Genomic DNA, 23,686 nt, shown 5'->3' on the forward strand with positions numbered 1-23,686 from the left:
GGAGAAGTCACTTACATAAGAAACCAATGACCAGCAAGTTCCTGCTCCAAGGATCCACACCCAGGCTGCTCTCTGTGACCTGACTGGAACCAAGAGAGAGCAAGCTGGGGTCCAGGACCTCAAACTTAGCCTTCCCCCCATCACATCCACACCTGTGACCAGACCCAAATGGGCATGGTCAGTGCTACAGTTGCCCTCAAGGTGGCTGTCTCACTAAACAAGAATACAAGGGGCTGGGAACATTTACAGACTATTGGTCAGAATGTAAATTAGTTTTGCCATTATGGAACTTATTATGGGGGTGTCTAAAAAAAACCTAAAAATAGAACTACCAGAGATTCTGTCCCTGCATATATGTCAGAAGTAATAAAAGTCATCACACAGCAGAAACACCGGCACATTCGTGTTTTGATCCAACACTCATAGTAAAGTTATGGAATGAGCCCAGGTTTCCATCAGTTAGTTTAAAAAAATGTATAATTTTTTATCATGGACTATTACTCAGCCATGTGCAGAAAGATGGATGGGATGGGAGATAATTACATTAAGAGAAGCTGGACCCAGAAGGCAAACCTTGCATGTCGTCTTTCATATGTAGAATTAGGACCCAGGAGTAGAGGGGAAATTCTTTGGGAAGAGGAAGGGGACCCATGGGACTAAGAGGGAACAATAGGTTCAGGAGTGTGATGATACGCATGTGTGAAACTGTCATAGCGAGGCCTGTTAACATGAAAATGTTTAATATTTTAAAATTATACTTTCAGAAAAATCCAAGTGCACCTTTTTAAAGTCACAGTGTAATTTATAGTGGAAAGAGAAAGACTATAACTTCCCAATAACAATAATATCACAGCACATCATCTAGACGGACAACTATGTAACATAGCCACAGTGTGTGAGATACACATCTAGATGTTTATATATATATGTGTGTGTGTGTATATATATATATTACTTCAAAATGTCCCTAGTGTTTGTACTAAGATAGGGAAAAATGTGTGTATATGGGTGATGTTTTAAGTTTTCTCTTTCCTCTACTTCAAAAATAAATGTTTTACTGATGTTCAGGATTAGATCAGTTGGTAGCTGCTTGCCTAGCACTCATGAAGCTCTGAGTTTAGTCCTCAGTAACGAATAAAACCAAGCATGGTGGTGCACACATTCAGCCCCAGCACTTGGAAGGCAGAGGCAGGAAAATCAGAAATCCATGGTCAGCCTCAGGGACACAGCTCATCTGAGGCCAGCCTGGGCTTCATAAGACCCTTTTTCTTCTCAAAGAAAGTAACAAGGTGAATGTACTATCATCTAGCCATGCTGCTTAAGGAACTTCAATGCTATTTTCTGACCTGTTGAAAGTAGACATAATAAGCTTGAATGGCTGGGGTGATGGGTGGGCTCTTTGTAAGAGGGGAGGAAAGAATTAGTTTCCTCTCCACATCCTTCTCATGCTCTCTCAAGCCCTTGATGGTCACATGACTTTGAGCTCAAAGCTTTTCCATAGAGATGACATTTTGAATCAACATTTGTTGGACTTTAAAAAGTCAACTTTGTAACTGAACAAGGAAAGCATAAGGATGAACATGTTTACAAGGCAGTCTCTCTCTCTCTCTCTTTGTGTGTGTGTGTGTGTATGTGTGTGTGTGTGAATATACAAACCAGAACTTATTAGACCAGTTCTTGGATAAGGATTCATGAATCAGAAACCTGTAGATTCCTTGCTTGGGGAACAGCCAGGCATCCTCTTCATGAAGCAAAGGACAGTAGGAACAGGGAATAGGCTGCATCTATGGGCCACTGGACCCCAAAGTCCTTCTACTCCAATATTCCCTTCTCTTCTAAAGGCAATCCTGGTGCAAAGAATTCAACAGGGATGATCCCCAGCTGGAGCAGTGCCTTGAAGTTCCCAGAATCCCCTAGCTTCCTTCTACTTCCTCTCTAGATAGGGGGTCAGAGGAACTTGGTTTTGTGAGTAATTTTTTTTAAGTTATAATACATAAACTCTTCCATTTAGAATAAAATGTTTCCATGGATAAGTTAGTTGTTGATCTCACTCTCCGGGAAGGGCATTTTTGATAGCCTTTCCACGGAAGCTCAAATTGTTAGTTGGGAGCAGTATTGTAGTTCTCTAGACCTTTCTTTGTGTTCAATTTTATCTTCAAACCAATATTGGCTCCCTCTTTTATGTTCTCTCTCTCTGTCTCTCTCTCTCTCTTTCCTGTCTTCTATTCCTAACCAGGCTCAATCTTCCTGGTCGTACATGTTTTCCTCTCCTCCCCCTCGTTTTCTCCTACTTCTCTCTCCATTCGCTGCCCCCCCCCCACTTCCCCTGAGCTCTCCATGGAGCCCTCAACTAATGCCTGTTGGAAACAGGATCAAAGACCCAAACATAAACAATGAGTGGAACTAGAACCCAGATGCAGATGGAGAGGACAAGACCATGCGGCAGAAACACATATAGACAGCTGACCTGAACAAGGAGGAGCTAAAGGCCACTAGACTGATAGCTGGGAAGCCAGCATGGGACTGACTCAGGACCCCCTGAATATGGGTCTCAGCCAGAAGGACTGAGCAGTCTAAGAGACCTCAGACAGTGGAGCCAGGATGTATCCCTGGTGCACAAAAGGACTTTGCGAACACAGGAGAGAAGCCCTAGTCCCTACTTCACATGACCTGTCAGATCTACATGACCCCAACTGGATGGCATTCCCCTACATATGGAATTGGGGTGGGGGGATGGGAGGGGAGGGTGGTTAGAGTACCTGTGAGAGGGCAGAGAGGGCAAAAGGGAGGGAGGGACAGAGAGAAGGAAGGAGGGAGGGAGAGGGAACTGGGATCAACATGTAAAATAATAAAAATTAAAAAAAAAAATGCTTTTACTCCAAAATTTAAGTTGAAGGACAAGTTACTGGGGAAAAGGATTTCTATTTTTGTTTCCACAGAAAATGAAAAGATGTGGATTCCTTCCAGACTAATGTGGTTTGATCACGCCAGACCGCCTGAAACAGAGTACAAGCTAATCCTACATTCAAAACAGCTGGACAAAACAGCCCTACAGACTACAGCTAGGATATCTGAATCTTCTTCGAATCCCCCAAGACAGCGCCCCTTACCAGCAGGAAGTAGTTTGGAAAGAACGACACCCAAATTCCCAAATATTGTGTATAAATGTTTGTTTTCATTTAATTGGACTTTGTTATATAAAATTAAATTAAAAAATTATATATAAAAGATGTGGATTCCTTCCAGACTAATGTGGTTTAATCAAGCCAGACCGCCAAAAAAAAAAAAGAATAAAATGTTTCACCAAACATCCTTGGAGGAAGTGATGAAAACTAAAAAGAAAAACAAATGCTTTTTCTCTCGTTACTTTTTCCATTCACTAAATAAAATCGACTTTTTTTTTTCCATGTGAGTTCGCACTGGGTCTGCCTCTCTAAGAGTCACACTGTTCAGCCCACACAAACTGTGATATGTTATTTACTCAATCTCTCCTCAGGGGCCATTCTCACACATGAACCCTGAATACCAATGCTAGCAACTCCTTCCCTCTTCAGATGTGTGAAATCTGTCATGTAGAAATTTACATTTTAGTGATATCATATTTTATAAAGTAATGAGATTTAAACATACTAGTCAGAAAATGTTTATTAATGGAAGATAACATTTTTCTTCATATTTAAAAGATTCATAGCATGGATATATGATGGTTCTTGCCCAGCATTGTGGCTTATCCTGTAACACCAGCACTTGACTCTGGGGCTGAAGGGTATCACAGTTTTGAAGACAGTCTGGTCTACAGAAGTTCCAGCCCAACCAGGGCTTCATAGTAAAACTTTCCTAAAAAGAAAGAGAGAAAGGAAGGAAGGAAAAATGGGAGTGTGTGTGTGTAGGGGTCTGTTAGACCAACTAATTTTAAGGTTCATAAATGGAAAAAGCTAAGATTTATCATCAAATAAAAGTTAATTCTATGTTACAAGGGACAAGGGGAGAAGTGTATTAAGATGGCTCAGTTAGTAAACACATCTGTCTCTCACCCACACTCATGGGAGGAGATAACAGTAAAAATGTTTTAAGAGGGGGCAGGTTTTACTTGTAGTGGATGTGGGATATTAATTTGTTTATTGCTGAGTATCTCCTTAACTTACTTTCTGGCTTTTGTATTGCCTATTGACCATGAGTGATATCAAATCATACTCTGTCTGATGTCATTATTTGAATATTATTTTAATATGTTACTACTTCTAAAAAAAGGATTTTTATTTTAATTTTATATTTATCTATTGGGAGCCATGTGGAAGTCAGAGAACAATTTGTGGGAGCCGGTTCTTTCCTTGCCCTATGAAAGTTTCAAGGATTAAACTCAGGTTGTGGGGCTTGGCAGCCAGCCCTTTCTCTTCTGATCCTTCTCATTTGCTGAGGAGTAATTACATATCTGATTCCTAAGTTCAGGCATCACACAGTTATCACTTTGATTTAATTTCTTTGAATTGAAATATTTTAGAAAAAAACATTTCTGACTGCATTCACTAAGACAGTTTATCCAAAGACAAAAATCAAATAGACTTCTTTTTAATGTCGGAGAACAACTATAGCAATATGACAGGGTGTGGCCACTGTTATAACAAACACTTGTACTAAAATACAGTGGTTTCTACAGTGGTCTTTCACAGTCTTTTAGTTATTTATTGATATGAATTATTTGGCTTACATATCACTCAAGATACTACCTAAAACACTTGTAGTATGTATCAAAGGCCACTCAGATATATTCACTGCTGGACTTAGAAATTCCACTCTGAAAAGTAGATCCTAGATTTTGAAGTTGGAGCATATGCAAAGCCTGGGTTCATCCCCAGCACCAGTACATACATGCATAAAGAAAAGCAGGAAACACTGTTAAGAAAATTTACATCATAGTATTTAAAAATGAGAGGAGAAAGAGAGAAAGAGATCTTGAGGACCTATGAGGAATAGGATGGGCAACACAGATTGTATCAGAGAGAGGGAGTGAGAGGTAGAGAAAGCTAAATGTTTAGGCATGAGTGGCTAAGAAAGTTACAGTTAAAGCATTTACAACATTTAAAATGATAAAAGATTATTATAGACTAAAAATGTATTTTTGCTGACACATAAAACAATGACTATGCATTTTAATAATATACTATATGTTTTATTGTGGTGATTTTTTTTACTTAAGTAAATTTTACTGTAAAGTTTGTTTTGTATAAAATAAATATGCTAGGATAACACACAATTTTAGCTATGACCTTTTGAAGTTATAGCTATGAGATTGCTTTCTTTTTTCAAGAATTGAGGAAAAAACACCCGGAAGGTTCTCTGGCTGGGTTTTATTCTTTTCCTTACCAGATTGCACGTAATACACTTTATAATGATGTTAAGCATCTTCTTAAGCCCCCTTCATTCTCACTCCTCACATGGACCTGTGAAGGGTAAACATGAGAGTCCCAGCACCATTCTGCAGTACTTGCTAGCTTCTGACTTCCTGGTGAGAAACAGTGGGCAAAGTCACGGGTTGGTTTTGGCAGAATAGAGACTGATAATCACATCTGCCTTTATAAGGCATGAAGTCCTTTTCCTTCCTCCTAACATTTCTGAGCTATTCAAGAGGAGGACACTATCAGAATGCATGCTGGGAGTTCGAGCAGCGCCCCCTCTAGGGTCTCTCTATTCCCACTCTCCCTAAGCCCTCCAGAGAGAGCTTTGTAGTGGTAAATCTTAGGGAAAAAATAAGCAGCGAAGAACAGTATCATCTCATTTTCTTTCTTTTTTTTTTTTTTTATGCCTCACATCTTTTGTTTGAAACTAAGTCTGAATTTTTACATTTGGCCCTCTTGTCTTGGCCTCTTGAGATGATTTTGCGTGCCAGATCCTCACTGTTTTTATTATCAATAGATAATATGAGATGGTCCTTCAGACAAACATGACTGGCTAGACACCTGAAATGTTTGGAAGATTAAATCATTTGGCATTAGGCATCTACAGGCACATTATTGTTACTTTAAAAAAAATAGTAAATTGCTTGGAAAAAATAGTAAATTACTTTTTCAAGTACCTTTTCTCCATCAGATTGTCATTTCCAAAGGAAGATGAAGGGGAGGATTCCTTCTTGCTCTTTCTGTCTCTGTCTCTGTCTCTCTCTCTCTCTCTCTCTCTCTGTGTGTGTGTGTGTGTGTGTGTGTGTGTGGTGTGGTGTGAAGCTGGAGGCATGTCTGATACTCTCTTTACCTTCAGTTTAGTATTAAGTAAACAAAAGGTGATTTGAAATGCTAAGCAGGATACCAGTCATTGTCACATCACAGCCAGGTCTGGCTCCCTGCCCCTCTTTTTCAAGCTTCTTTATCTCTCTGGGCCCCTTCTCTCTGCCTTCCTCTGGTGTTCCCCAAGTGTGGGAATCACATCTCAACCCTTTCCCCTGTGTTAACTACTTTAGTGTGTATGTATTCAGCTTAATCATACAACTACATGGCTCAGCCTGTGAAGATATACAGGGGATTCAGTACCATTTACCTCCTACCTGCTCCAAAGGACCATGCCCCAGCTCCCAGTTTTATTTGCCAAGTCAGAAATCCCAAGAGACTACTGACAGCAAATGGAAAGCAAGATGAATCAGTTTAGCCAAAGGAAGGGCTTCAGGGTTGCTGGAGGTGCTGGTGTGCCTTCGTTGTGGACCCTCCAACAGTACTTAACTAAACTGCAGACTAGCCAGAGAGCCTGAATGGGAAACTTTGACTTTGAGCTTGCTTCTATGAAAAAACAGTTTCACCATTTTTTAAAATTTGGTTAATAACAAAATTTTGTCACATTTGTCATTTTCTTCTAAATTTTTGATTTTCCCTTGTCCAAAAAAAAAAAAAAGAAAGAAAGAAAGAAAGAAAGAAAATAAAAAGAAGAAAAAAAGAAAAAGAAAAAAGGGAAAGAAAGAAAAGAGAAAGATTTGCTTTGGAACTACTCTTAGATATTCACAAAAGGACAAGATGAAGCACACAATTCCCTTTAGCTAATCCAGTGTGTGTGACCTAGGATTGCATACCTCTGCATTCAGCTATAAGAAAGGGTGTGTTGAGCACCCTGGACCCGAGGGCAGCTTAGCAGACAGGATCTGTGTCCTAACAGAAAGCAGAGATATAGGCCATAAGAGGTAGATGCCCAATTTGTTAAAACGTGTGAAACAATGCTATGCTAGCCAAATTTTTACATTTTTACAGTGGAAAAAAAATCACTTTTTTCCCCCTATGGAAAGGATTTTTTTCCTTATAACAAGTGCAAATTCCAGGGCTTCAATCTCAAAGAATCAACAAGATAAAGGCTTGAACGTGTGTGTGTGTGTGTGTGTGTGTGTGTTTGTGTGTGTGTGTGTGTGTGTGTGTGTGTGTTGCAAGATCTACAGGGCATCTGTGCCCTCCCGGTATCTTACTGCAGAATTATAGTGCACTAAATAGCACCCCAAACCCAGCCCAAGTCACTTGGAAGAGTATGGTGCTGATGGCATGGCGGCTTCACCCCTGCAAGTGAGGAGAGGGTGAAGGCAAATACTACTAAGCGACGTTAAGTCTCAAGTGGTTGTATTTTATGTTTGTTTATATGTTTTTTACATGCAGAAGATTGAAGTTTGAGCATTTCCCCCTTGCTATTGTGTTAATTCTCCATTGAGGACGAGCCCGCGGTGGACATTATTCCGAAGCCCTTGCTTTGCAATTACCTTCGGGGTTGTCCTTTCAGGACAGTGTCCCCTAGGCTCACTACCTAGCTGCGACCCCTGGCGCTCCCCGCTACCCCCCCCCCCCGCCACCGCCACCCTAAGTCAGGCGAACCGCTGCCCCCCGCGCCGCCTTTAATTTCGCAGCTCCGACCACCGGAAGCTAGAGCGAGGCGGGGGCCGGAGCGGGGAGGACGCGCCCACCGATGCCACCGGCGCCCGCGGGACGCGCCGCCAGCCGGCCCTTCTTCGCTGGGCTCGGCGCTCGCCCACCTCTTCCAAATTTAACTGTTACCTAAATCCGAAGGGAAATGAGCAAACCTCTGGGATTGGGTGTCAAGGTATTTTCAGCTTCGTTGGGCGTATTTATCCTGAAGTGTTTCCATAACACAAGCTATTTCGGGGCCGCGGCGCAGGTTTCGCTCTGCGGACGCGGTGACCACCAGCCGGGCTCCAGGCCGGCGGCACCGGGGTCCGGTGATTCACGGCCGCGATCCGGGGGCGTCATGGCTCAAGCGGGCAACAGGGTTGGGGTGCTCACAGCCAGAGGAGACAGGGAGGCCTCGTGCGAGCTGAGTTCCCCCAGCACCCGCCGCTTCCATCGATCTGTGTCCTGAATCTGTGACTTCTAGCTGCGGAAATCTCCAGGAGCCAAGAATACTTCGATTTTCTTTCTAGCTATTTCTGGGTACTAAGACCTCCCTGGTCCTCCTTAGATAGCCCCTGGTTCCATAGACAAACAAATGGGGAGAACTGCTCAGGGGTGCCCAGGAAGTTCGCCCCAAGAACGCCCCATCTCCTCCTGACCCCTTGCACAAAGGAGGCTCATGGCCCATCGCCTGGGGGATGGGATTGGTCTGAGAGGGCTAGTGAGCGCCTCTAACGCTCAGGAAGTGAAGTTTGCGGTTTTGGGGGCTGAGCTCCAAAGGAGATTAAAAAAAAAAAAAAATCAGAAAGACAGATCAGTCTCTCCCGAAAGCAAGGTTCAGTTTGCACACTCTCAGAGCTCGGTGCCCGCGCCCTGACCCCGCAGGTAGGTTTGCTGAGCTGCTGTGCCTCCCGCCCATGCGGGGGTGGACTGGTAGGAGGACACTGACACTATGGGGACGTCCCGAGAGCGCTGGCAGGTCCCCACCTGCTGCAGAGCTCCGGGGTTTGGGTTCTGAAGCCACCAAACTGGTGGAGCGAAAGATCTGGAATAGGGGGCACACGGCCTGGAGACTAGATAGGGGAGTGGGATCCACGTAGGAAGTAGCCCTCTGGTGGGTATGTGGCGGCAGCTGGGCTCTGGATGCGGGCTCCTGAGCGCCTTGCCTTCGGGTCCCTAATTCCCGGCCTCTGATGACCAGGGGAAGCCTGGCGGGCCCTGGTGCCAGGAGCGTGCCGCCCCGCCCCCCTGCACGCCAGCTGCAGCACGAGGTTGCCTTCCCACGCGTTGGGCCTTGGGCCTTGCCATCCCCCTACCCCTCCTACCCGGAACCAGCAAAGCCCTCCAGGGTGCTCTAGAAGTGTAGGTTTGCGGCTGCAGGAGGACGTGTCTACCGTGTGTGTCCCGCGTGGTTGCTGACGCGCAGACTCAGCGCGGGATCATACAGCCCTTCTTCCCACCGGTCTAGTTCCTGGCCAACGCGGTCCCGAGTCTCACCGAGGCCTCCAGGACCCTTGCTCTGTTTTCCTTCTCTTCATGCTTGCTTTAAAAATTGTCTTTTGGTTGGAGCGTCTGGCTGTACAGTCAGTCGAGGAGTGCTGGAAAAATTTCAGCGGTAGAGCCCGGGTCCTGGAAGCCAAACCCGACTAAGTAGTGTGGCATGCTCGTCCAAGGCCTTCTGGAGCCTAGATCTCTGGCAGCAATTTCCAGCATTCCTTTTACCCCACTCCACCGGGGAAGACCACACACTAGAGTTGGGGATCTGGAGCAGGTGTTGTAATTTTTAAAAAGTGGCTCGAGAGAGAAAGACGCCATGCTACAGAATTCAAGTTGAGGTGTTTTTATTAGGGAAAGGATGGTAAAAAGGGGAAAGGAGAACGGACTTCCAGGGACCGGAGCAGTGGGAGAGAGGAAAGGGGAGAGGGTCAGGGAAAGAGAGGGAGGGAGGAAGGTGGGAGGTGGGGAGGACCCTTTTAAAAGGGGACATGGTGAATAGGCTCAGGTGGTGCTCTTAGTGGCTGCACTAAGGCGTATCCTGTCAGAACCTCAAGGACAGACAGTACAGACGCCTGAATACTAACATCAGGGATCCCTAGACTCCTTTTGAGTGGGGCCTTAGGTGTGTTTGGTAGTAGACTGTGGAAGCAAAGCGGTTCCGATTCCGTAGTCTAAACCGTAGGAAATCCAAGGACCATAGGCGCACATCGGTCTGGACTTCCCTGCGCCCTGCTCTCTGAACCCGCCAGCCGTTCCCGCCGGCTTGCGGTCGACTCCCTGCGCCTTGGACCTTGAAGGCAGGCGGAATCGTTCAGCGTTGGGCTCCTAAGGGGCGGGGCGGGGGTGGGCAGAGCCGACCTGGAGTGGGGACGCAGTGGCAGCCCCGCCTCCCCTCCGGGTTCAGGTTTCGATCCGAGATTAGTTGAACTGATTGGGGGTTAATGAGAGCGACACCGGCTCTCAGTCGTGCTGGCTCTGGGGACCCCAGCCTCCTGGCCACTGCTCACTCGTGCACGCTTCTGTTTCACCTTGCTGGCCCCCTAAAGCGTTGATGCTCCACGGATTTGGGCGCCGCGTGTTTGGCAGTCTGTGCACACGCAATTCAGACTCAACTTCCCTAGGACAAGATAATTGGTGAGCAGATCGGAAAATGCTTCTTCGAGGTACTTAGTTGCAGAGGCGAGGCTTGGGGGTCTGGATGCTTCACAGTGGTCTCTCCCCTGGCCAATGCCGGCACCATCGCTGGCTTGGAGGCTAACTTTTTCCAGTGGACGTTTCTCTTGGGGCAGACCCTTCTCTTTTGCCACCCCCTTCACTTTCCTGTCTCTCTGGCTTCCTGCCTTTCTGCTCCAGCTTCAGTTTCACATAGTCGCCAGACAAACCAATCCTTCAGTCCTGCCTAGCATGCCCCTCTTTAGCTTGCTTATCGTGGATCTTGGCTCTCCAGGGTCCTTCCGGGTCCCAACCACTGATTGCACCCTGACCGCTTAAACTAAAGTCATTCACGCGTCCCAGTCGGTCCCCTCAACCCAGAAGGGACCAGGAGAGCAATGCAGAGTTGGTTTGGGATAACGGACTACTCTGGAGAGTGATGAGAGAGCTTTGCTAGGGGAAAGGGAGGGGCTGAGGCGTGGGCGAGGCAGAGCAAAGAGACCTGGGCCAGAGCCCGGGGACAGGTTTTACCACTGAGCTGTGGCAGTGGCAGGCAGCAGAGGCCTCGCGCCACCTGTCCGAGTGCCACCTGGTGAGCGAGGCGCTTGGGGGCCAAGCCCCTCCTCCCGAGGGCCTCCCTCTCTCCTCTCTCAGCCTGGGTGCGGTCTAGAGCCGCCATCAGTGCTGACCCGCATTTCCACCTGGATCTCCCCTCCTCTTAGACTTTGGAGTAACCTCAGGCTAACCGAGGGTCCAAACATTCATCCAGTGGCTGGCCACCATGCCGCGTTCCTTCCTGGTCAAGAGCAAGAAGGCGCACAGCTACCACCAGCCGCGTTCCCCGGGGCCAGACTACTCCCTCAGTCTGGAGACTGTGCCCGCGCCCGGCAGAGCAGGTGCGAGGCGCGGTGGGACCGGGCGGGCAGCTGTCAGGGACGCCGACTCTGCTCCAAGCCACCTCGCTTCCTAGATCCAGCGGAGGCTACCCCAACGCCCCTCGCGTGCTTTGTTTGTTTCCTAGTGCTTCGGTTCTGCCGAGGTTGCCAGAGATGTCCCTACCGCACATAGTCTGTCCTTGAATCTGGGAGGGCTCCCGGCTGGGTCCACAGTGGAACCATTTCAGCTCAGCCAGGCTCAGGTTTACTTCCCTCCTGACTCCTCTCCACAGATGACCCTGTGAGTGCAGGCGAGGAGAAGAATGAACCCCAAGACCGTTTGTCCCCCGACTCTCAGCTAACCGAAGCTCAAGACAAAGCCTCTACGTCCCCTGACAGCTGCGAAGGCAGCATTTGTGACCCGAGCTCCGAGTTCGAGGACTTCTGGAGGCCTCCTTCTCCCTCGGTTTCTCCAGGTAAGGACCATTTTTTCGAGGCCTTGTGGCAGAGGTCCGGGGACTTCCCCCCCCCCCCCGCAGTTCATAAGGAGGTCCACACAAGAGAAGCAGAGAGCTGTTTCCTAAGGGAACTGGGTCCAGGGGGAGGCAGCCAGTCTTTCCCTAAAAGTGTACTCTGCCTCCTAAGACTGTTGGTCCAGAGTAGTCCTTAATTCGTTTGTAACTGATCGAGGCGACAAAACAGCCAGTCCTCTAATCTGGCTGGCATTTTTTTTTCCTGACCAGAATTCATTGTTTCTAAAGTGTCAGACACGACAGTTAGGGAACCTGCATGGGACCGAACTAGATCCTCAGAATGTGGGTGACAGTTATGTGACTTGATCTGTTGGGAGTGGTGGCTGGCAGTGGCGCCAGGACCTATCCTGAATGCATGAACTGGTTTTTTGGAGCCCATTCCCTATAATGGGATACCCTGCTAGCCTTGGGAGAGAGGCTTGGTTCTCCTGCCTGAACTTGGTTTGCCAGACTTAGTTGACTCCCCAAGGAAGGCCTAACTCCCTATGGGAGTGGGAAGGGGGGGCAAGAAGAGGGGGGAAGGGGGCAAGAAAAGGGGGAGGAAGGGGGAACTGGGGTTGGTATGTAAGATGAAAAATAATTTTTTAAATAAAAAAGAAATGTCAGATTCCAGAATCCAGGATGCAGACACAAATACCTCAGACAAGAGACCTGGGCAGTCTGAGCAGGGCAGAGCTGGGTGCCACACTTGGAAAGCGAGGTTGCTGAGTTCCTTGGTTCTGTCTTCAAAAGTTTCATTTCCCTTCCTTCTGCTAGGAAGGTCAAATCTCAGACCCGAGTTCATTTCCAACTGAGCTCCCTGTGACTAGGGTTGAGTAGGAGCATCTGGGGTCTGGGCAAAAGTAAGGAAGGAGCAGCGGATGATCCAAATCCTGCCAAGAGTCGGTTATTTCCAGGTCATAGTACTAGTTTTAAAAGATAGCTCATCCATCCCAGCAATCAATAGGTTCTTCCTGGCTGTGTGTGACCAGCAGCTCCCCCCGCCCCCCCCCGCAACCTCTCACGGAACAGAATGAAGTGTGAGGATGCATTTACTCATCCAGAATCCAGTTTTAGCAAAATTAACAAGAGTGTGGGGGGGAGGGGGGAGTTCTCCTGAAGATGGTCGCTAACCCTTAACTGTAAAATAATTTATCAGAAATTTATCAGGGATGGGCATACTTCCCGCGCTCTTGCCTGCTGTACCTTGTTAACCACATTAAACAAATTGACCACTTTGAGAAGTCTTAATGCCATTCAGTCCGATCCTTCTAGATAGCCTTGGACCAGAGTTTTTCTGCCCTTCTCCATAAATGTAGATAAAAAGGAAAAAGGTTGAGTGGGGACTTAAAGGGAGTAGGAGAGGTCAGGATCTAGTAACAGGACTCTAGGCCTAAGCTCTAAGTGTTGGGGGTCTAGCCAGAGAAACATCAAATCGAACTTACCGTTCTCCTCGACTTATATATCATTTAAAACATCGCTTGGCTGCTCAGCTGCTGGCCAGAGAAGTTCCGTGGGCTTACCTGAGTTTTACCCAGGGTGTCTGGATGCGAAGCGTTCTAACTAGCTTGGGAGCCAAACAGTAGGGATCTCGCAGTGCGGGCTCTGCCCAGCAGCCTCGAACCTGACCCGACTGCCTCCTGTGCCCCCACAGGCTCCGAGAAGTCGTTAAGCCGCTCTCTGGACGAAGTTCAGCCCTACACCCTGCCTTTCAAGCCCTATGCGTGGAGCGGCTTCGCAGGGTCCGACCTGCGGCACCTGGTGCAGAGCTACCGGCAGTGCACCGCCTTGGAGCGCAGCGCAGGCCTGAGCCTCTTTTGCGAGCGTGGCGCCGAGCCGGGCCACCCCGCCGCGATGTACGGCCCTGAGCCGGCGGCGGGTGGAGCCGGTGCGGGGCCACCTAGGAGCTGCGGAGCCCCAGGAGGAGGCAGCAGTGGCGCAGGCCTGGGGCTCTACGGAGACTTCGGTCCTGGGGCGGCCGGGCTGTATGAACGACCGAATGCAGCAGCCGGCCGGCTGTACCAAGACCGCGGCCACGAGATCCACGCAGACAAGAGCGTGGGCGTCAAGGTAGAGTCAGAGCTCCTGTGTACCCGCCTGCTGCTGGGCGGTGGCTCCTACAAATGCATCAAATGCAGCAAGGTGAGGCTCCTGCACACCTGGCCTCATCAGCCCTGTGCCTGCGTCCCCAGCCCGTGACCCTCCAACGTCCACACCCCCAGACCTCCCTCAGCAGCCTCTCCCTGGCCCCACTTGCCCCCAGGTGTTCTCCACACCGCACGGGCTGGAGGTGCACGTGCGCCGGTCCCACAGCGGCACGAGACCATTTGCGTGCGAGATGTGCGGCAAAACTTTCGGGCACGCGGTGAGCCTAGAGCAGCACAAGGCCGTGCACTCTCAGGTAAGCTTGGCTTTGGGGACCTGCCTCTGCACTGGGGACCTTTCAACCCATAAGCGATAGATACAGCACCAGCCACTTTCCCATTGCCTCTAGACTCCTTTGGTGCCCCTGAAAAACGTGGGTGATAGAGGCCCGGGTTTGCAGCAATCTTAGATTGTGGTCGCACTAGTGATGGAGTTGTGTTGGAAATGAGGAAGGTATGCTGCATTGTTGATGCATTGGCTTTACTGTTTATGCCCCCTTTATCCTTCCTGACTGGCAAGGAAGGGTCTCAGTTCACATACACAATGTTCAGTGTACATACTAGCCATCCATCCATCCATCCATCCATCCATCCATCCATTCATTCGTTTATAAGTAACTGTTGTCTAAGTCCAAGGCTTCAGGCACCCATGAACCATGTAGCACACCAGGTCTTTGTTGGATGCTTGTATGGTGATTAAAGAGAGGGAGATAAGCAAAATACTACACAAGTGGCTGTGACAACTGCCCATCTCCTCCCCCAAACACCTTAAGTGGCTGAGGTCCTATTGAGGAGGGTGGTGAAATCTGTCAATGGGTGTCAAAAATGCCCTGGGGTGTGGAGGGTTGTGGCTGGAAAGTGTTTTGGTAGAAAACCTGTTAATAAGTAGGTGTTGAAGGATGGGTGGAGGTTGAAACTAAATGGAGGGAGGGAGGGAAGAAGGGAAGGAGGAGAGAGGACTCCTGGCTTCCAGAAATCTGTCAGTGGTAATGACCTAGGACTGCAGAAGGAGTGATGCATTTCTCTCCCTCTCCCTTCCTGTCCCCTCTGCAGGAACGGAGCTTTGACTGTAAAATCTGTGGCAAGAGCTTCAAGAGGTCATCCACACTGTCTACACACCTGCTCATTCACTCAGACACCCGGCCTTACCCCTGTCAGTACTGTGGCAAGAGGTTCCACCAGAAGTCCGACATGAAGAAACATACCTTCATCCACACAGGTGACTTGAAGGGCCTGGGCATATAGGAGGTTCTTGGAGGCCAACATGACTCTCCTTGTGTACTCTGGTCCCAGTGGTGGTAGATGAGTTCTCCCCAGAGGGAACTTTGGTTGGCATTGGGTCTGAAGGACTATCTTCCTCTGTGCTAACTTATCAGTGGTTTGACATCAAGCTCTCCCAGATACTGTTCTTTGGTCCCATTTTAGAGGTGGGGAATTGGAGGCACAGAGGGATTGTATAACTTATCCAGGGTCACATGGGGCTCAAGTTCAGGTCTGTTGGTCTGAGCTCTCCAATGTTTATAGTCATGACTTGTTTGTTGTATTGGACTTTACATTGTGGGAGCCAGGAACACTTCTGTTATTTGTTGTTCTTTTCAAAACATTAATTCCATTCCCTAACAGTGGCAATTCCTAACTTATTACAATGCTTTAAAAATACCCGAATGTTTCAGATTGTCCATTTCCTTTGGTCTTTTCCTGCTGCTTCACACAGTAAAATGGGGTCCTTTTATTACCCAGCCATCAAGTGATCTATCAAAGTCACTGTGAGTACATCTCAGTGCTCCAGCTTCCAGTCTGGGACTCCTTCAGGTGCAGTTGGGTTCTTGTGAACTAAAGTGAGTCTCTTGCCCTAAGAACATTTCCTGTAATACTCAATATGATAGTTACATGACACCACAACCTCTGACTTTACTGAAGGTCATGAGTATCTCTTTAAATCAAATCACACCTGGGCATGATGGCACATGGGAGGTAAAGAGACAGCCACATCCCTAGAGATGGAGACTAGCCTTGGCTACATAATTAATTGTAGGCCAGCTAAGGCTACATAGTAGTGTCCTGTATTTTTTTTAAACAGTAAACAAATACATAAAAAGTAAAATATCACAGTGTCTTCCAGGAACTCACAATTGATGTTTGTAAACATTCATCAGCAGTGTAGGCATTTGTATCAGAGAACTCAGGAAAACCTCCCTTTGATCATGCTCCCTTGCCCAAAATTTCCATTTATAAGTTGTTCAAAACATCTATCAAATGTCGGGCAGTGGTGGTGCCCACATGCTTTTAGTCCCAGCACTCCAGAGGCAGAGGCAGACCAATCTATAGAGAAACCCAGCCTCAAAAAAAAAAAAAAAAAAAAAAAAAACAAAACAAAAAGAGACTTACTAAAATGAAACTAGAATCTTGACTGAATGCTAAACATTTATATTATGGCTAAAATTCATTTCTCAAATATGTTTGATTCTAGAGGATCAGGGGAAGTTTTGTTGTGAGTCTTTATCAGGAGATCTTAACTATGAAGAGAGAGGGAAGAACATAAGGAAGGTTCCTGAAAGCAGACACTTTTTTGTTTGTTTTCCCTCCCAAGGCCAAGTCCCAGCTATAGAGCCATGGGAAGATTATTTGGATAACCAGTGCACAAGGCAGGGGAAGACAAAAGCTGTTGCTTTTCTTTCTTTTGCCTACTCTTAAAAAATTTCCCTACTGTGCCTTTTATCTACTGATCTGCAGCAAACAGTTGTTGGGATTTTAAGGATCCTGTGATTTAAAACCTCAAAGAAAGGAAGAAGGTAAAAGAATAGACAACCTTAAGAAGTGATTTTTTGGCTCTAATGTGGATTAAAAAAAATTAAGACATTGGACAAACCTGTGTTCTTCAAGAGCTAGAAAGATGACAGCTTCCCTGGCCACACAAAACAACACCCACTTGGAAACTCAGATTTGAAAACTTCCTCTGACGAAAGCAGTCATAGGGTCTGTAGGGCAGCCCCCTCCCACCTCCTGTTGAACATCTGCTGGGGGCCCTGTGCTTCTAAAAGTCAGGCGGGCAAGTCCTAGGGGTGGATTCAGCTGGGGAGCACAAGCACATGGCCTCTGCTCAGTTTCCGTTTAGCAGGAAACCGTTTGAGACTTTTGGCTGGGAGCCTCTACTCAAAAGTCTCCCTTCCACCTGGTGCACCAGTGTCTTACTGGTACCAAGTTGCAGGCCAGGAGTTGGTTCATGCTGCACCCATCACCCTCCAACATCTTGAAGGTCTTAGCCAGCTGCTAGCAAGAACATGTGGGTAGCAACGGGTCCCTCCCAGCTTTATCATAGGCTCATACTTCCTGCCCTTGGTCTTCCATCCTTGCAGGTGAGAAGCCCCACAAATGCCAGGTGTGTGGTAAAGCATTCAGTCAGAGCTCCAACCTCATCACTCACAGCAGGAAGCACACGGGTTTCAAGCCCTTTGGCTGTGACCTGTGTGGGAAGGGCTTCCAAAGGAAGGTGGATCTCAGGAGGCACCGGGAGACACAGCACGGAGTCAAATGAGTAACTTGACCTTCTGGGACACCAGCTGTGAACACTACTGTTGAGGACACCTTCCCTGCCTGCCCCCTCGCTCAGGCCCTGAATCCAGTGTGCAAAGTTCACTATGGCTGTTCCCCTTCACCTTTCTTCCCAAAGCTGCTGGAAGAGATGAACTCCCTTTTCAAAGGTCAGCTCCGAGTGGGAACCACAGCTTTGGGCTTCCCTACAAGCTGAAGATAAGGATCCAATGAAATCACACGCCTTCCAGTCCTTCCCTTTTCTGCCCAGTCTAACAGGCAGGAAAGAACTCTGGGCAGCTGCTAACAGGAGGCATCACCTCTTAAACTTTGGATGCAGCTGATGCTCCATAATTTAGAAAGAACAGCAGTACTCTGTTCTTCTTCTGGGTAGCCAGCGGACCCTTTTCTCCTCCCAAGAAAACTGGTTTAGGGAAGGGACCTCATTTCCCTTGAAATCACCAGGTTGGAGGAAGCTGGGACAGTGGACTTGGTGATGAGAGGGAGTCAGAGATCCTCTGTGGTGCCATCAGAGGAGGTAGAACTGTGGGTTAGTTTCTGGGAACAGCATGTCTTTCTTTCATTTATTCAACAAGTCTTTATTGACTACAGTAAGGGACCATGCTAGATCCTGGGGAGCCAGAGACTAAAGTCACCACCGCTGTGCCTCAAAAGCTAGAGACTGTGTTCTTCTCCTCCAAGGGGTTTCTGAGAAGGCCACACAAATACTCAGACTTCCTTTTTGACTCTTTTGGAGCTTTTCAAGTGCAAACAAAAAGCAACTGGAGGGTTGTTTGAAAAATTCATGAGCAAATCCAGTTTTTATAAGATGTCTGGGCTGGTAGATGTGGGGCAAAGGCTGTGACCTCAACTCCTGCCCCTTGTGTATCAGCTAGGGAAAAATTAGTATTTCTACTGTGAGGGTTGTAAATGTGTCTAAATCTCCCTGAGTGTGTTATGTATGTTAGATATTTATTAGAATGTTTAATTTAATAAAGTATTATGACTATTACAAATTGCCTTTCATTGGGTCAGGGAATTCAGGTGAAGGCCACTGGTGTTTTAATTTATTTTTTTCTGTTGGGGAAGCTGGGACTGGAGGACTTCCAAGGAATACCAAAGAGCAAATGCCTGTTGCTCCAGTTTCATATTTTTCTCTTTCTTTTATGACTTATTTCTTTTAAAAAGAAGATTTGTTAGTATTTCTAAGTCATGTGTCTATGTGTCATTGTTTGTGCATGGATGTATGGGTATATGTATTCACTGGGGGTAGAGAGGGAATTGGATCTCCCAGGACTGGAGTAGTTATGAGTGGTTGCAGGTTGCCAGACATGTGTGGTAGGAAGGTAGGAACCAAACTCAGAACCTTTGGAAAAGCAGGGGGCAATCTAACCTGTCAAGCTAGCTCTCCAGCCCTCCAACCACCCAACATCAATCAATCTTTCTCTCTTTTATTTCAAACAGGATCTCACTATATCTATATCGTGAACTCATAGAGATCTGTCTGCCTCCTAATTGCTGAGATTAAAGGAGTGTGCCACTACTCCCAGCTAATATGTTTTAAATGAAAATTTAGGAGGTGTGTAGCCTTGTAGAGTCCTGGATAATCCCATAGGAACATCAGTTCTTCCCTCCAAAAATTTCACCTTAAAAAAAAAAAAAGAAATGAGGAAAAAAAAAAAAATAGGACATAGGCTCCTAGACAAAAATCATAGGCCTTTGATTTAGAGATCTGAATGTTTTAAAAATATTTTTCTTATTTGTGTGCATCTCTGTGTGTTATAAATGTATATACATGAGTGTGCAGGGTGCATGAGGTAGCTAGAAAAGGGTGTTGGAGGCCTTGAAGCTGGAGTTAAAGGTACTTGTGGACTGTCTGACATGGGTGCTGGGCCCAACTCATATCCTCTATGAGAGCAGCAAGTGCTCTGAACTCCTGAGCCATCTTTTCAGCACAGATCTGAGTATCACTGTAGGCTCTGCCACTGATACATCCTGTGACATGACCATAAAACATAGATGTGGTCCTACCACCCCCATCTGATTCTGACTACTCAGATTTTATGGAGACTAGACAGGAGCGTGGGGAGGGAGGGAGAGACTGATTGACTAACTGCCATGTTGAAGGCAAATTATAAACCTAAAATGTGTGAGGAAGAGTGAAATGGGACCTGGGTTTGTCTTAGGGTTACTAATTCTGTGATGAAACACCATGAATTAAAAACAGCTTGTGGAGGGAAGGGCTTGTTTCTTGGGCTTACATAGCCCAAGCCATATTCCGTTGAGGGAAGCCAAGGCAGGAACTCTGATGGAGGCAGAAGCTGATGCACAGACCTTGGAGGGCTTGCTCAGCCTCCTGCCTTCTTTAGAAACCAGAACCATCAGCCAGGGGTAGTCCATCAATCATCAATTAAGAAAATGCACCATAGGCTTGCCTACAGCCTGATCTTATAAAGGCATTTTCTGAGGGTTCCCTCCTCTGAGATAACTCCAACTTGTGTCAAGTTGACATAAAACTAGCCAGCACGGGGTTGTTTTGTCTCTGTCCCATCAGCAGGTTCTTTACAAGAGTGAAACCAGAATAAGGTCCTGGCCTTCCCTACTACCTATTCTCTGAAGGCTTCCAGACTCGGCCCATGTGACCCAGGGGAACCACCAGCACTGTCCATTTCCATTCAAGTCAGCATGTGTTTGGAGACACAGCAGTAAGGACAAGTCTCATGGAGCTCCATCAGCAGTAGGTAATGGGGAGCCACCTGCTTCCTCCTGCCACCAGGAATCACACAAGACTTTCTGTGTGGGAGTTCAGGGGTCTTCGTTGCCCCTTCTCCCAGATCTATGTCCTTGGCCATCCTTATTTGCTTTCCAAGACCAGGTCTTTCCATGTCAGTTTAACTCTCATTCTGAATAAACTGAGTTTATTCCTGTATGAGGTTTGAGAGGGTGATGAGAAGTCCAAGGGTAGGGGATTCAGTTCACATCATCCTGAGAGGCAAAGCCCATACTGAATGAAGATATCTTGCTCACAAGTCAGTGTGTACACTGTCTGTTAGTTCCAACCTGATTGGAAAGTAAAATTATAAGGAAGGGGAGTAGAATTGATTGAAACCCATTGGTTCTGTCTCCCCGCCCCCCCCCCCAACCATCCCTGGTGACGTTTGGAATATTTGTTTCACTTTCATTTTCCCATGTTTATGCTATTAGGAGTCTCTCTCTCCTTTTGTTTGTTTATTTCGAGATGGGTCTTGCTGAGTAATACAGGCTGGGTCTGAGCTGGCAAGTCCCCCTGCTTTAGCAACTCAGGTAGCTGGGATAGCAGACATGTTCCACATTGCTTAGCATAGAAATCATAATTTTGATGTTACCTATATGCTTTTATTTTTTTTCAAACTGGAAAAATATTTATCTCAATAACCCTCAGTTTAGAATCAAAACAAGTTACTGTGCCAGTAGCCCTGTGAAATTTGAAGATTGTAAATATCTCCCTTAATGTTATTACTTGGCTCCATTAAAAATGGATTGTGAATATTCCATGCCACATTATTCATGAGGTGGGCTCTGTGCCTTTTGTCTGCCAGGGTAACCGTAGAAAGGGTAATGAGAGACACCCAACACACCTTTGTTTCTTTCACTAAATTTTTAATAACACCTCCAGCTAGCCAGTTGGTGAAGCTCAGCTCTTGCACAAAAGTGGAAAAGCACAGCTAACTCTGAGAAGCTTGGTCTTTCAGTAGCTAATTTGAGTCTGTGTTCATCTACACCAGGTGCGATTAAATTACCTGAGCTATCAGGATTCAAGCACAGTGAAGGAGAATTCCATCTGATTGATTTGAGATACAAATGGAACAACTGAGTTCCCCAAGCACCGCCTTCCTTAAAGGGACAGCAGAGGATGGCTCCCCTTTCAAGGGTGGCTGCCATGGCCCTTGAAAATTGGGTGTGTATAGTGATTTGACCCAAGTGTGTGCCTGTTTGTTTAACCTGATCATTTAGCAGATGTGAGTTAATAGAAAGAAAACCCAAAGGGTTCAATCTGCACTTCCGAATTATTGCCAAAGTCAAAATTTATATGAAGTTCATCACATATTTATTAAAAAAAACCAAAAAACCAAAACTCCCTTATCCATTAAGCCAAATCTAAAATGTAAAAATTTCAAAGACACTTCACCCAAGTCTTTTGTAACTTTAAAGTTCATGGGTATATTTATAAATTGTTTTTCAAACCAATACCCACAGGTTTATCTATTTGTGCTGTATAAACACACGCAAATACACACATTATGGTCAGGGTACTTGTAATTTATATCTAAGTGCTTCATTTATTTACTTACCGTATGGACATACACTTAAATAAATTTCACAATGAGAATTCAGATCTTGTTTTTATTTGTTTTGAGAAGGGTTAGCACTGAGCTAGCAATATGCCTCTTGAGGGCACCACTCCTTGCTTGGACAAATTTTATGAGTAAGTTTTATTGACATCTTAGTATTTAATTAGAAATTCTATAATTTTGAAGACTTAATTAGGAAAAATGAAGTTTTAGAAGTGTGGTGTTACTCATTCTTTAAGCAAAGACATTTAAGCACACTGGAAGTTACAAAGAAGAAATAATGATAATTTTAGGTGTACCCACCATTCTGTTGTATTTACTTCATGCTTTATTTATTCATTTAAAACTTTTGTCGTGGGGGATGTTAAGGTCAGAGAAAAACTAAATTATAGAGTCATCTCGTCTTTAAACTGTAGATTCCAACATCAGGCTTGGTGGCAAGCTCCATGACTAGCTTTATTTTTGAAATGGAATGTTATAGATAGGATCAAATGTCACTGGACTCTGCCCCCTCTCTTCCAGTCACTCTGCTTTCTCCTCAGAGGAATCCACATACCTACATTGAGAGATAGAACTGTCAGGAATAATGCATTGCTTTTAATTTCTTTGTATTTCCATAGGTTTTATATTATTATTTAGCATATTCCAACCCCATAGAAATGGCATCTTGGTTTATATGTCCTTCTATATTTTTACTTTAGCTCAGTACTTTGTTTTTGAGATTTTTGTGTTGTTGCCTCTGGATTTGTTCATTATTTTAACTGCTACATATAGAATTCCTTCATTTGAATGTTTGGTGGCTTATCTGTTTTGTGCAAGAAGAGTTTGGATCAATTCTGATTTTCAGTTTTACAGCGCCTGGTCTTTGCTAGTACATATTCTGATAGTTTCACTGACCTTTCCATACATGTGGCTCTTGTCCTTTTATCAGATCTCTTCCCTCCATGGTTGTGTGGTCTTCCTACAACATGGTCAGTGGTCAAGTGACCTTTCATATCTCCTGTGAAAGGATTCTATAGGGCATATGCCTAGAAATAGGAATACTGGGCCTCTGAGGTGGCTAAACCTGCTTCTGTCCCCAAGACAGCATGGGAGAATTCCCACACATTGCTTCTAAAATTTAAAAATGTTTAAAAATCAGTTGTAATATGTCTTTGTAATCTGTATTTCCTGGCTGTCCCTTTGCACTTTTATTGGCTTGACATGTCTCCCTTCCTGTTGCTTTTCTACCAGGTTGCCAGCTTTTTATCAGTTTGTTCTCTCTGTGTGTACTGAACACTCACTTGTGAGGACATAGGCTATAGGCTGAAGCAACCTGTCAGCACACAGTGCTGTGTACCCTTCCTTCTCAGTGTCTTTTGCCTTCTCACTTGAAGAGAGGGTCAATTTGTTTTGTTTTGTGTTAGTGTAGTCAGATGTATGGGTATGTTCCTGGGCTAGTGTTTTGTCAACTTGACACAAATTGGGGTCATCTGGGAAGAGGGAACCTCAACTGAGAAAATGCCTGTATCAGACTGGCCTGTGAGCAAGTCTGTGGGGGGTAATTTCTTGATTGATGTGGGAGGGCCTAGCTCACCATGGGTGGGGTCACACTGGGCAGGTGGCTCTGGATTGTATGAGAAAGCAGGCTGCTCAAATCACAAGAGAAAGTAGTAAGCAGATTTCCTTCAAGGACTCTGTCTTGAGTTCCCAACATGCTTGAGGGAAGCCTTGGACTGTGATCCTGACATGTCAGCCAAAGGGACCCTTTCTTTCCCAAGTCTCTTTAGGTCATGATGT

The 23,686-nt window shown here is 46.1% G+C and overlaps 1 protein-coding gene across 1 annotated transcript; it reads left to right on the forward strand.

Moving 5' to 3' along the window:
• Positions 1-8,985: 8,985 nt before the first annotated feature.
• Positions 8,986-18,582, forward strand: Gfi1 (growth factor independent 1 transcriptional repressor). The gene is given in 9 exon segments (XM_051198189.1): positions 8,986-9,108; positions 9,110-9,136; positions 9,688-9,694; positions 11,255-11,410; positions 11,683-11,865; positions 13,556-14,043; positions 14,165-14,302; positions 15,099-15,264; positions 17,402-18,582. Coding segments are annotated over 9 exon segments (1,467 nt in total). The 3' UTR covers positions 17,581-18,582.
• The last annotated feature ends 5,104 nt before the right edge of the window (positions 18,583-23,686 follow it).

The sequence above is a fragment of the Phodopus roborovskii genome, unplaced genomic scaffold, assembly GCF_943737965.1.
Source record: "Phodopus roborovskii unplaced genomic scaffold, PHOROB, whole genome shotgun sequence".
In the NCBI taxonomy this organism is placed as follows: Eukaryota; Metazoa; Chordata; class Mammalia; order Rodentia; family Cricetidae; genus Phodopus; species Phodopus roborovskii.